This window comes from Gavialis gangeticus, unplaced genomic scaffold (genome assembly GCF_001723915.1).
Source record: "Gavialis gangeticus isolate Ggan-Ray unplaced genomic scaffold, GavGan_comp1, whole genome shotgun sequence".
In the NCBI taxonomy this organism is placed as follows: domain Eukaryota; kingdom Metazoa; phylum Chordata; order Crocodylia; family Gavialidae; genus Gavialis; species Gavialis gangeticus.
The window spans coordinates 12,859,163-12,870,837 of NW_017728964.1; the positions used below are offsets into that span (position 1 = coordinate 12,859,163).

The 11,675-nt window shown below is 44.6% G+C and overlaps 1 protein-coding gene across 1 annotated transcript in view; it reads left to right on the top strand.

Annotated features, from left to right (window-relative positions):
- PRPSAP1 (phosphoribosyl pyrophosphate synthetase associated protein 1) overlaps positions 1–11,636 on the top strand; it is a 49,412-nt gene extending 37,776 nt beyond the window's left edge. Inside the window, exons 6-10 of the mRNA XM_019503063.1 lie at positions 102–157; positions 906–1,051; positions 8,970–9,040; positions 9,833–9,979; positions 11,387–11,636. Of these exons, the coding sequence (XP_019358608.1) occupies positions 102–157; positions 906–1,051; positions 8,970–9,040; positions 9,833–9,979; positions 11,387–11,545 (579 nt within the window). The 3' untranslated portion in view covers positions 11,546–11,636. The remainder of the gene's footprint in view (positions 1–101; positions 158–905; positions 1,052–8,969; positions 9,041–9,832; positions 9,980–11,386) is intronic.
- Positions 11,637–11,675: the final 39 nt, after the last annotated feature.

An 11,675-nucleotide genomic window follows, 5' to 3' on the forward strand; every position in this document is an offset into this window, starting at 1 on the left:
CATAATTCTTCTTGGACCCAACTGTAACGTTAATAACAAGTGCTTACTCATATACAGTTCAAAACATAAATGTTTTGTATCCTTTCTGTCTCCTGATCCAGATCCCAGATTATAGGAATGCAGTTATTGTTGCCAAATCCCCAGATGCAGCTAAAAGGTAAATAGAGGTAAATCTTACTAGTTGGCCGGGAGCAGCTCGTTGAACTCTGGTAACGTTGAAGATGCCTGCGAATGGGCAGGGTGTGAGCTGAGACGGTAATCCTGTCTGTTGGACCCTCTTGACAGCAGGAGGATGGATTAACGTTCTCATTGCTGCCAATATATGAGGAGCGAGTGTCTGGATTATCACAACACTGACCTTTGCACGTGTGGGAGCTGAGACCCAGTGTCTCTGTTCCCAGCAGCTGGAGTACTGAGCCATTTCTGTTCTTCTGGGTGTTAGAGGAAGTCCAGGCTGCTTACATCTATTTAAGGGGTCTCAGAGCCAAAACTGGGTATAGTTAGACATGTCACTTCCAACCACTACTAATTTGGAGATCATAATTTGTGGGTAGCACCCAGATGAAAGGCTCGTGTTCAAGGTGCTGAGCCTGAGGATGGAAGTGATGTTCAGTCTTCTGTGAGGACAGCAGGAAGGAGAACACCAAGAACCTTGTGGAGCACAGAGGTAGAGAAGATACTGGGTGTTCGGGGTATGTGGGGAAGGATGAGCCAAAAATGCTTCTTAAATGCAAGTCTGTTAATGTGCAGGTTTAGTACTAGGGGGAGAATCAGGCTGGAAACTTACTGGTACATAGATCAAGTCTTACATTCCCCTGTCCAGTGTAGGGAAGGGTCATTCCATGTGATCAAAAAAAAATTGAACAAACCTCATATCCTCCACTTGCGCTTTTGCCTTCACACAGGGCCCAGTCTTATGCTGAGAGACTGCGACTGGGGTTAGCAGTGATCCATGGGGAAGCTCAGTGTACGGAGCAAGACATGGATGATGGACGCCATTCTCCTCCAATGGTCAAAAACACCACTGTGCACCCTGGCCTGGAGCTGCCCTGTAAGATTATCATGCTTTCTCCATTTCACTTCTGGGGTAGGCGCAGGGGTGGGAGCTGACCATTGGCGTAGTCCAGTGATTCTCAACCAGGATGTTGTGGCATATTGGGGTGCCTTGTGGTGCTTTCAAGGCTGCCAGAGGGTGAAAAACAAGTGAAAACTAAAAGCTGGAATTTTCCCAAATGTATCTTGAGTCTAATGAGGGGTGCCTTGAGTCTAAGAAGGTTGAGAATTGTTGGGTTAGTCTTAGTGGTACCACTGAAATTGATATTACAGCTAGCGTCATGGTGGCAAAGCTGTACAGACTTCAGTACAGAGACGCCAGTGGGCGGCAAAATCATTCATTTGAATGAAACAAAGTGGACTCTGAAGAGCCGCTGAGCAGAGAGATGGTTTTTGACTTGGTTATGAGAGCAGGCCTTTTCCTTTTTTGTGCTGCAGTCACCTTTTCCTGCCCGCTTCCCTCTGAATACCAGGGCTTTTCCATAGAATTGCAGTAGCCATTCTGACCTGGGATCTGAACTGTGCCTGTTAGTCGTACTTAGCTACTATATCTTCTTGCATACAAAACTCTGGAATATAATACACATCTTTTGTTGTGGTAAGTAACAGTCACAGCAGCTAGGGAGCTGAGCCTGCTTATTCTGCTCCTTGTGGGATTGCTGCAGATTTTATTATCGGTTTCAACTTTAAGCTGGCAAAACCTGCTCTTACCCTATTTCTCACAGGTAATGCACACTCCAATTTCCAGGTGCTTGTTTTTGGGGAAAGGTGTGCATTTGTATGCAGGGACATATGGTATTATTTCTGGAAGGGTTCTAACTTGGGTTGTCTGGCCAGGATAAATGCTTTGGTGGAAGTGGGAACACTGGTAGCTGAAGGAAGGGTGCGTTCTCGATACCTACCACACTTGTTGCAATATTAGGATTCACAGTGTGACAGCAGGACTGGTAAGGAAGAAGTGCAACTCTTTCTTCCCTTTTGAGAGCTTTAGTTTTCCAGGTCTGTGTTGTGGCCTGTAGTGCCACGGTTTCAGAATCATGGCCACAGTGCACGTGGGTGAGAGTAAAACGGAAGCATGGCATGTTGCTGCTTGCAGCTGAACTGTCAAGCAAATTAATTGAGTGTGATGCATGCGTCTGAAGAGGTGAGCAGCAGTTAGTTATAGATGGTCCACTGTTGTCAGGTTTAAAGGTGATTGTGTAATCAAAAATGTGTTCCTTTCTTGCCCTTGGTGCAGTGCATAGAGATAGTGTCCAAACTAGCTGATAAGTGCACAGTCCTGGAGACAAGGTAGATGCAAAAGGGAATCATCATTGTCACAAATGTCACTTGTCTTGGTTTCTGACGGTAAATTTTGTTCTCTAATTCAGTCTCCTCTGTTCCCATGAAACTGAATCTGGCATCACTGCATTGGTCTGTGTCCTTACCCACATATGAGAGCAGTGTGTGCCCCCTTTATGTAGGTACAGCATGCAGATCCTGCATCAAGGCTTAACTGGTGATTGTGGAATATTCAAAGTAATTTAAAATGTATGAAGTGACTTCCAGGGATCTGGGTTTTCTGTTTCCCATAGAAAAAAGAGAAAAAACTGTGGATTTTCCCTTTTACCTGAGAAGAACTTGGATTTCTCATTTCCACAGAGAGACAAGTAGACTTTGCTATTTTGCAAAAAGCTGTTTGCAGGCAGGCAGCAGAGTTCCAGCCTGCAAGGGGATGGGGGGAGTGGCAGGAGGGTGGTCAGCGGAGACGACCCAAGCAGGGTGCAGGACCTGGGGCAAATCAGCCTGTGTGGGGCCCTGCCCCTGAACGCAAGGAAGCTGGCAGCAGAGGGGAGGGAGAGGTGGCAAGCAGATGGACGTGAAGCCGGCGGCAGTGGGGAGCCACCGCACGGGTCCACCCGGCTCTGCGGGACCCCCCCCAAAGTGTGGGGCAGTAGCCGGGGCTGGGGCACTGCTGCAGGGGGCAGGGGGCTGTGTCCCCACAGCCCTGGCAGCTGAGGGCCTGCTCTGGCGAGGTTGAGGAGTTCAGGAGGCTGGGGGTGGGGAGTGAGGGGCACCAGCAGTGCCAGGGGGCTGTGGGGTGGGGGGAGTGAGAGCCACCAGCACGGCCAGGGGGCTTTGGGAGTGGAGTGAGGGCCCTGGACCCACGTCCTGGTGAGCCAAGGGGGCAGGGGGAGCTCTGATTTTTTCCATGATAAAAGCAAAAAACAAATTCAAAAACCAAAATTTATAGGTACTTATCATTTATTTTACTATAGTGATTGAGGCACTAGTAGGCTTCCAAATTGCTTTAAAATTGTAAATATATCAATAAAACATTGTGTTCAATTGATACCTGTATATATAATGGTGTTTCATTTTAACCTCAGATTTTGGGGTTTTTATCAGAGAATTTGCCATTTATTTATTTATTTATCAGGGAAAACCAGGATCCCTGGTGATTTCCTATCTGGCAATACATGTGCAAGTGGGCTCATGTTCTTCACCTGCATTGCTTTGGGTGTTCTGTAAAAGCCTACGCAGAGAGATATATGCCTGGTCCATTCTAGCTGTGGTTTCAGAGTGGGGGTGGAAAACATTTTCAGGCTTTGCTTATCCAGACATGATCTAATTCAGCAACTGTCACCTTCCTCTTTATTTATTCCTCCTGGTATCTTGACACTTAATTAATGACATTACAGTCCTCAATACCTGAAACACAAATGTAAAACTTTTGCATAAACTTTGCTGCAGTTGATTGACGAGGGGGGATTAGGATGAAGTTCAGGGATGATCCTTGCCAGTAGCATTTTGCTGTCATTTTACTGATTCCTTCTCCAGTCCTTGAGTTTTAATCTCTAGTGGGTTTTGAGCGAGTGCTGAGTTCTGTTATCCAGGCTGCAAGATACCAAAGAAACAGCTGGTGGCAGAAAAGTCCATGAGCTCTGTCACTTTTTTTAGTAAATGCTGCCTGTGTTGAGGTGCCTGCCATACATCTGTTCTTTAATAAGCTAAAATTAGACATTTGGGGTTAACAAAAATAATATGAGGTCCTATGTTTATCCTCACTGTAGCTCTTTCTGGTCAGATTGGCTCAGCATGCAACTAAAGAGGCATTTTTCTAAATGTCAGTTCAGCAAAACCCTGGAGGTCTAAACGGGGCTGGGTTCTTTCTGCCTTTGGCTCTGTCATCATAATATGCCTTCTGGGCATGGGACCTTGCTGCTAGTTTTGGTAACGGAAGCCTAATAGAATCCAGCTAGGTCTCGCATAGCGTTGTTGGCCGTGCATATTGTTTGTGAAAGAAAGATCGCAGCATGCACTGCTAACGAAGATCTGTGCACTCCTTCAAGCAAGATAGGACAGAGAAAAGCCCTAGGTTGTATGTGAATGAGATGTTCCAGGTAGAAGCCCTCCTTTAGGGAATTTGGGAAGAGATCAGAAAGTTGAGGCCTTCCTTGGCATGACCTGCTTGCTCTAGACATGATCCACCCTTCCCTTTCCAGTAGGGTGAGGAATTGCTTGTAGACAACTGTAGGATTTCTTTCATGCATGTGACCTCTGAGTGAGCAAAGACTTGTGGACCAGAGACTGATTAATGGTAGAGACCCAAACTGAGATGTGCCGTTATATGGAACGTGGGATCCGGGACCCCTGTGGAATTGAAGGTCTAATCCAAGTTTTATAATTGGTGGAATTCTGCATGGGTTTCCTTGCGTGCCAGCCATGGTCCACTCAGCATTGTCCCACATGCCTTTCCTTAGGGTTATAACTCACAGCATGGCCCACAGTCTGAGCCAGTGATGCATAGGCCATATATGTATAAGGCGGCCAAGTTCTAAAATTACTCTACCAGTAAAGCTTTAATGGCTCATCTCATTCACCAAGCCAGAAATGCTTGGTGCTTAGGACTCGAAAGCTGTTCTGTGTTTGTTTTTGTCCACTCCATGGAGCCTGTATCTTAATGCTTACATCCGGCTTTGGGTTGTGCCTTATCAAAATGTATGTAGATCTGTGCTGGTTTCCTCTGTCTTGGTAAGGTGTCAGCCATCACATGTTGAAATTTGTTCATGCAGTTTTCAAGCTTGCTGCCAGTTGCAGGTCGGCAATATGCCAGTTCCACCCAGAATCAGACAGGCTGTCATAAGGAACGTGGCTGAAATTAAATGACTTTGCACCTGATGCATTGCTCCTCTTTTGTGCTTTGGGTATGGCATAAGCAAGTTATCTCTACTTCCCCTCTGGATGTAATTACTACTCCTTGGATTTGCTTTCTGAAGATCTTGTAAATGCAGCATTGTTTTTCTTGGTGAATACCACTTTTTAACATGTATGAACTGTCGTAACTATTGGCTTTGTATAAAGGCACCTGGATATCCCTTAAAGCATGCAGGCCGTTTACTGAGACCACTAGTCTGAAAGCTTGTGAAATTCCATATCCTCTTTGCATATCACGTTGCTTTTAACAGTGTGCATGCCAGTGGTGCTCAACCTTTTGGCCCAATGGGCCAGATGAATGGCACAGGGCCAGTTGAGGCCCTGGGGCCCAGCACTGCTCCCTCTCTGACCCATGTGCTGGGATTGAGTCCTGGGGGCTAGCATTAGTCCCTCCTGCCCCCCATGCCCTGAGATTGGGATTCTGAGGCCAAGAACTGCTCCCTTCCACCCTCTGCATGCTGGGATTGGGGTCTGGCACTGCCCTTGTCTGACCCTGCATGCTGGGATTGGGCGCCCCATCCAGTGTGCAGGGTCCAGGGCTCTTTGTGGGTCCAGAAATGTTAAAAGCCTACACAGAGAGATGCCTGGTCTGTTCTGGCTGTGGTAGCAGTGCCCTGGTGTCCAAGTTCTGGATCTGGGGTGAGTCCCACAGGCCAGATCTGACCCACAGGCGACAGGTTGAGCACCCCTGGTGTACACAGCACTCATATCAAGGGAACAACAATTAGGGCTTTTTACTCTTCCATTGTGTATAAGTAGGATTGTTAAGACTATTTTAAAGGATATATAGGCAAACTCAAAGTGGAACGTAGCCGTTTTTATGAAATGAGCTTTAAAAAAAAATGCCACAGGCTGCTGTCCCGACTCTGCAGAAGCAGTTGCAGTCCAGTTCACAGGAGTCATTCTGGGGTTTCCATCAGTCATGTTTAAATCCATCGTACTTGGTTTATATGTAGTCAAAAGAGATAAAGAGGTTTTGTACCTGGAAGAAAAAATGCTTGCTCATGACTTCAAGCAGTGTTTTTTTTCAAGCCACCACATCCTTGCACTCCTGCAAACATCAATACATTTGAGGTTTGGGAGGTGGGATGGGGTGGGGGGTGGCTACTGTGATTGCGACCTGTTTTACCTCGCACTGCAGCAATCTGAGTTCTTTTGAGGTTTGATGCGGTTGTATGGATGGATATTGGCTTGCATTTTTTTTTTCTTTTCTTTACAGAGATAAGGGATCAAGAAAAAGGGAGAGCAGCTCTTTAGGATTCGGGTAGGTCTCCGTGCTGCCTACCCTATTTAGAAAAGCTAGAATACTACATTTATATGTAGAGGAAGGACACAAATTGCTGCTGATTTGGGTAACTGGCATTTTAAAATCTGGGCATAGTAAGAAATACTAAGTTTCCATTATGGAATGCAAAAGCATAAGCTGCAGGCGAAGTTATGGATTTGCCAAGTTAAACAGTGCTGAATTTCAACTCTCCAGATTTATTATTCACAAAACTAGATAATGATTAAACTCCTTGTAGGAAGGAATGAGCGCTTGCATATCCAAAGGATTACTCTGATTCCCCTTCCATCCTTAACAATCATCCCCAGATGAGCAGGGTTTGTGTGCACAGCAGATAGGCCAGGGACAGTTCCATTCTGAATTAGGGTGAATGGATTTTTAACCAGTAGATAGTGCTTGCAATTGAAATACTTAGCCTGCTTATCTCTTAGGAAGTTTAATCCTAGTTTATTAAAAGCACCTTCTCTAGTCTTCCCCTTCGGCATGAGAACTTTGTTTCTCTCTCAGTGTCTCTTTGCTACAGAAAAAATGCCAGAGATTGAGAAATCTCTTGTATTGAGAACCTAAGTGGCTGCATACATGTGGTTTTATACTAAAATTCAGAGCTAAGTAACACATGCTGTTCCAAACAGGATTCTGATAGATTTTTTTTGAAACTTCATTAGGTTTAAAGAGCAGGTTGTCTTTGGGCTGTGGTTCAACAAAGTGCACTGTCCCAACATAGACCTTTGAAACCGTACTCCTCACTTTTCATACGCTAAAGTCTGAGTCACCTGTTCTCCAATAAATTACTGACTGTTGTCAGTCCAAATTACTGAGAAGTTACAGCTATCATTGGAAAAGTATGAGATCGATGTGCCAGAAGGGGTTTTCAACAAATTGGATGTATATTTTTAGGACCTGGTAGAGCTAATGATGCCTCCTTCACCTTTAGCCTAAAATCCCCTTTTAATGAGGAAAACCTTTTACTTTGGTCCTGGTAAATAGCTAAATAATTGGCAAATACTTCTATATTTCTTTGTAAACATGGTGTTTGAAAAAAATTACTACTCATGTTTCAAAAATGTGTTTCTCTGAAACTTACTACGAGTTTCAGATTGTAGCAAGTTTAAGCACTTAACAGAGGGGAGAAGAAAAAGTATAGATGGTGTTTTTGTTTTTTTTTTAAAAAAAGAATCTTTGAAGCCATTTTAAGAAAGCTTTGGCAGTGTTAAGAGTTTTTTGTGATGCCCATTGGTGTTGATTTCCTGCCTTATTCAAAATCATGTCAATGAAATGTATATACCAAACCACTGTATTTCCTCTGTGTTATACATGAGCCCAGAGACTTTTGTACCTGGTGGATTGTTATAAATCGAGATGTTTTTGTATTGCGGGGGGAAGAAGTTGCTGAGGGGTGGCCTGTCCTTGGCCAGAATCAAAAAATCGCTAGCAACATGCCAGTAATCTGAGTGCTGCAACTCATGCGTTTCTCCTTACACCTAAAGGAGAAACCCAGAACCAGAGAGCCATTCCAAACATACGAATGCTCCATTTTGCTATTGATGCTGACCCCAAGATAGAGCTTTGTCTGCTGTTTGTAGTTTTGAATGCCACAAATCCCTATGAAAAGGCAGTCCTCTGAAGACTGGCAGGGGGGAAATTGCACCGTCTTATTGAACAGATCTGTCCTTTTATGCATGTGATCACCATCAAGAGTTTAGAAGCAAATCTCTGTACCACTTTCAAGTTCTGTTTGCTGTGCTGCATTGTAGAATTAAAATTGAGATGGGCTGAATTCCTCCTTCCCTGCATCAGTGCTACTTGTGGAAAGCCAATAAATGTATGCCTCTGCATTGAAGTTGGCCAGCCCTGGCATCCTGAGGGTCTTATTGGTCTTTGGGATGCTGACTGGTGATGTGCATGAAGGAAAACCTCAGAGTCTCAGATCCTCGCAGGAGTTTGCAAAGCTAGCAGTTAGATACATCCCTTAAAACAGTTCATGTGGGCAGTGAACACGCCATGCCACCGATTCCTCGGTCCCTTTTTGGAGGAGAAGTGCACGTGTAGAGCAGTGCCGCTGCTTGCATCACACTTAGATCAAAGGCTGCTTTAGCACTGGGGAATCTTGACACACAGCTGCTTTTAAGAAATGAACTCTCTTAAAGCCAGCGGGAGATGCAGGTAATTGATAGCTGTAGAAATTAAGCTCTTAATTTTTGTTAAGATGCTTTGTAGCGGCTCTCTTTTCAACCCCTGGGTTGAAATTAAGTTTTGTGGGTCTTGTGCGACAGTATAATGTAAGTTTATATAAAGTGCTAGCGGTTTCTGAGTATACAAAAGCAGCTGACAGGCTTAACTGAACATATCTGGGCATCTCCTGCAATGCAGTAGATTGGTCTGTGCATGTAGCGACACAGATCTCACTGGGTTGTGTTGTGTTTTGTTTTGTCAGTGATGATGGCCAAAGAAAAACCACCAATAACCGTTGTTGGAGATGTTGGAGGAAGAATCGCCATCATTGTGGTATGAAACTGAAAGAGGACTGCAGGATGGGATCGTGTGCTCCTAACCCAATTTTTAAAATGTGTATGCTAAAATATACATGGGAGTCCTGTTCTGGTGTAGCAACTGACTGCTACAGTACTGAAATATTAATGTGCCTGTTCTTTTCAGTTTTCCTACTAAATATCAATGCTCATCCCGCCGTTCAAATGGTTATATGTCCTGGAGATATAAGCCCTGAACTGTTCCTTGCGAGTTATGCCTACCCATGTTGCATAAACCCAGCATACACAAACAAATCTGTAAAAGTCTAAATGTCTTGCTGCTCTTTTCATTCTCATCCTGCTGCAGGATGTTGAAATGAGTGTGTTTTTTATCTTTTGAGCAGAAGGTTTTGGCAGATGAAGGGACACCATCAAGGCCTTCTCTGTTCTAATTATTGTTTCTGCCCCAAACCTCCTGTGTGACCTTGAACAAGCCAGAGTCTCTCCCTGCCTTACTTTTCATATTCACCCGCAGCAATGTGCTACCTCTCAAGGGTGCTGAGGCTTAGTTCATCATTTCAGGGGCACTTCAGAATTGCACTGATGAGCAGCACAAAAATGCCTGCAAATAAATATAATGACATGGATTAGTAAAGGCTTTGTTTTTGGCTTGGATGGGTTTTTTTGATCTTCACCGGTGGCTGAGGTGTAACTACTGTAGCTTTCGAAAATAAATATGGATTCTACAGCTGCAGGAATGGAGAGAACCAAATCTTACTCTTACTGTGACATGTAGTAGCCTTCTGATCCTGATGTCTTTTTCCCTCAGGATGACATTATCGATGATGTGGAAAGCTTTGTAGCTGCTGCAGAGATCCTGAAAGAGCGAGGCGCTTATAAAATTTTTGTGATGGCCACTCATGGGCTTTTGTCTGCAGATGCTCCCCGTCTGATTGAAGAATCCTCTATTGATGAGGTATGGCCCCCTGTCTTGTGTGTAGGCTAGTTAAAAAATGCCAGGCGAAGAAATGCATTGGCTTTTGGCTTACAAGAAGCAGCGTTCCAGGGTCACCCCTACAAAACAGCTTCCATTTCACTCTTACCTGGTAGAATTTGTACTGAAGTAGGAGCACATGCTTAAAAATCCCTGTTCTTCACTGGGATTCATTTGAGGACAGATTTTTGAAGCTTGCTTTGGGTTAAGCCTAACCTCCCTCTGGCTTTAAGTGTATTAGCTGAGGCTATTGATTACTTTTCCACGAGTGATTACAATTCACCTGATATCCTTGTGCTGATGAGGAGAACCAAACTGATATTTGTTAGTTGGTGGGAAGGCCAAAGAGCCCAAGCATGGAGCACAAGCCTTTAACCATAAACAAGGCTTCCAGTGTAGGTATCAGAAATGACTTGTTTTTCATTATGTTAGAATGGGGGTGTCAAACCTACAGTCTGCAGGCTGGATGTGGCTCCTGGAGCTGTCATTAGGCCTTCAGGGCTCCCAGAGGGGCTGGGAGTTTGGGGCAGGGCCCACTGTGAAAGCTCTGGATACAGAGCCCTGCTGGAGACGCATGTCAGTGGTGAGGGGTGAGCAATGGCTGTATTGACTCCCATGGCCAGAGCTCACCCTGTTGCTGAATCCAGACCCAGTCTGTTGGGGAAAGCTGAGTTTGACACCACTGTTATAAGTGTGAAAAATACCTTTCATTTAGTTTTGGTTCAGAGACAAATGACCCTTTTAAGAATCATTTCTCTGTATAGATCCCCCGTCTGCCTAGAAGAGTGTCAATCCCACCATCTAGGCTGAATGGAGAGGCTACAATACAGCCACCATTTCAGGAGCAACTCTTTCACTGCCAGTTATGGTATTGGCTTTAACCTCCATGCACTGTCCAAAGGATGAGGAGCTGGGATTATATCTGTGTCCTTGGTGCGCTATAGGTAGTTAACTGTTCATACAGACACTTCTCTCTTCCACAAGTTCAGCATGTGGTTGCTTTTCTGTAGTATAGCCCTTCTGGGTATTACTCTGGGTTCTGTCTCCCATTTGGAGGTGGGCCGCTGGGTGGTTTTATGCATCAGAACAAGTCATTTAATCTGACTGTAAGCAGCCAAGAACCTGTGAGTTTAAATAGATTTACTAGCCCTCAGGGAGTCCATTGGTGGAAAATATTGTTTGCATCATCCCCTTCCACAGATGATTAGACTTGAAGGACCTCATTTCAGTCTTTGTCTTCACATATATAATTCAGATGGCACCTATCTGCATGTCCTACTAAGAAGCTTCAGTTAAGAATGGCTCCTTAAATCATTCATGAGTAGCAGTTGGATCTGAATGGATATGTTGATCATGCTGTTAATGTTGGGGTTTTTTGGTAATCTGCAGGTGGTGGTGACCAACACAGTTCCTCACGAAGTGCAGAAGCTGCAGTGTCCCAAGATAAAGACAGTAGATATTAGTTTGATCCTCTCTGAAGCCATCCGCCGAATCCACAACGGGGAGTCCATGGCCTATCTCTTCCGTAACATCACTGTGGATGATTAGATTCTAATGATGTCCCTGTCCTGGGTTTCTTAATGAGAAGGGAGAAGGAAAAGTGCATGAAAAAAAATGCCATAAATTTAGAGAGAACACAGCTCTTCTTTTTTTCTTTCTTTTTTGTTTGGGGGGGGGG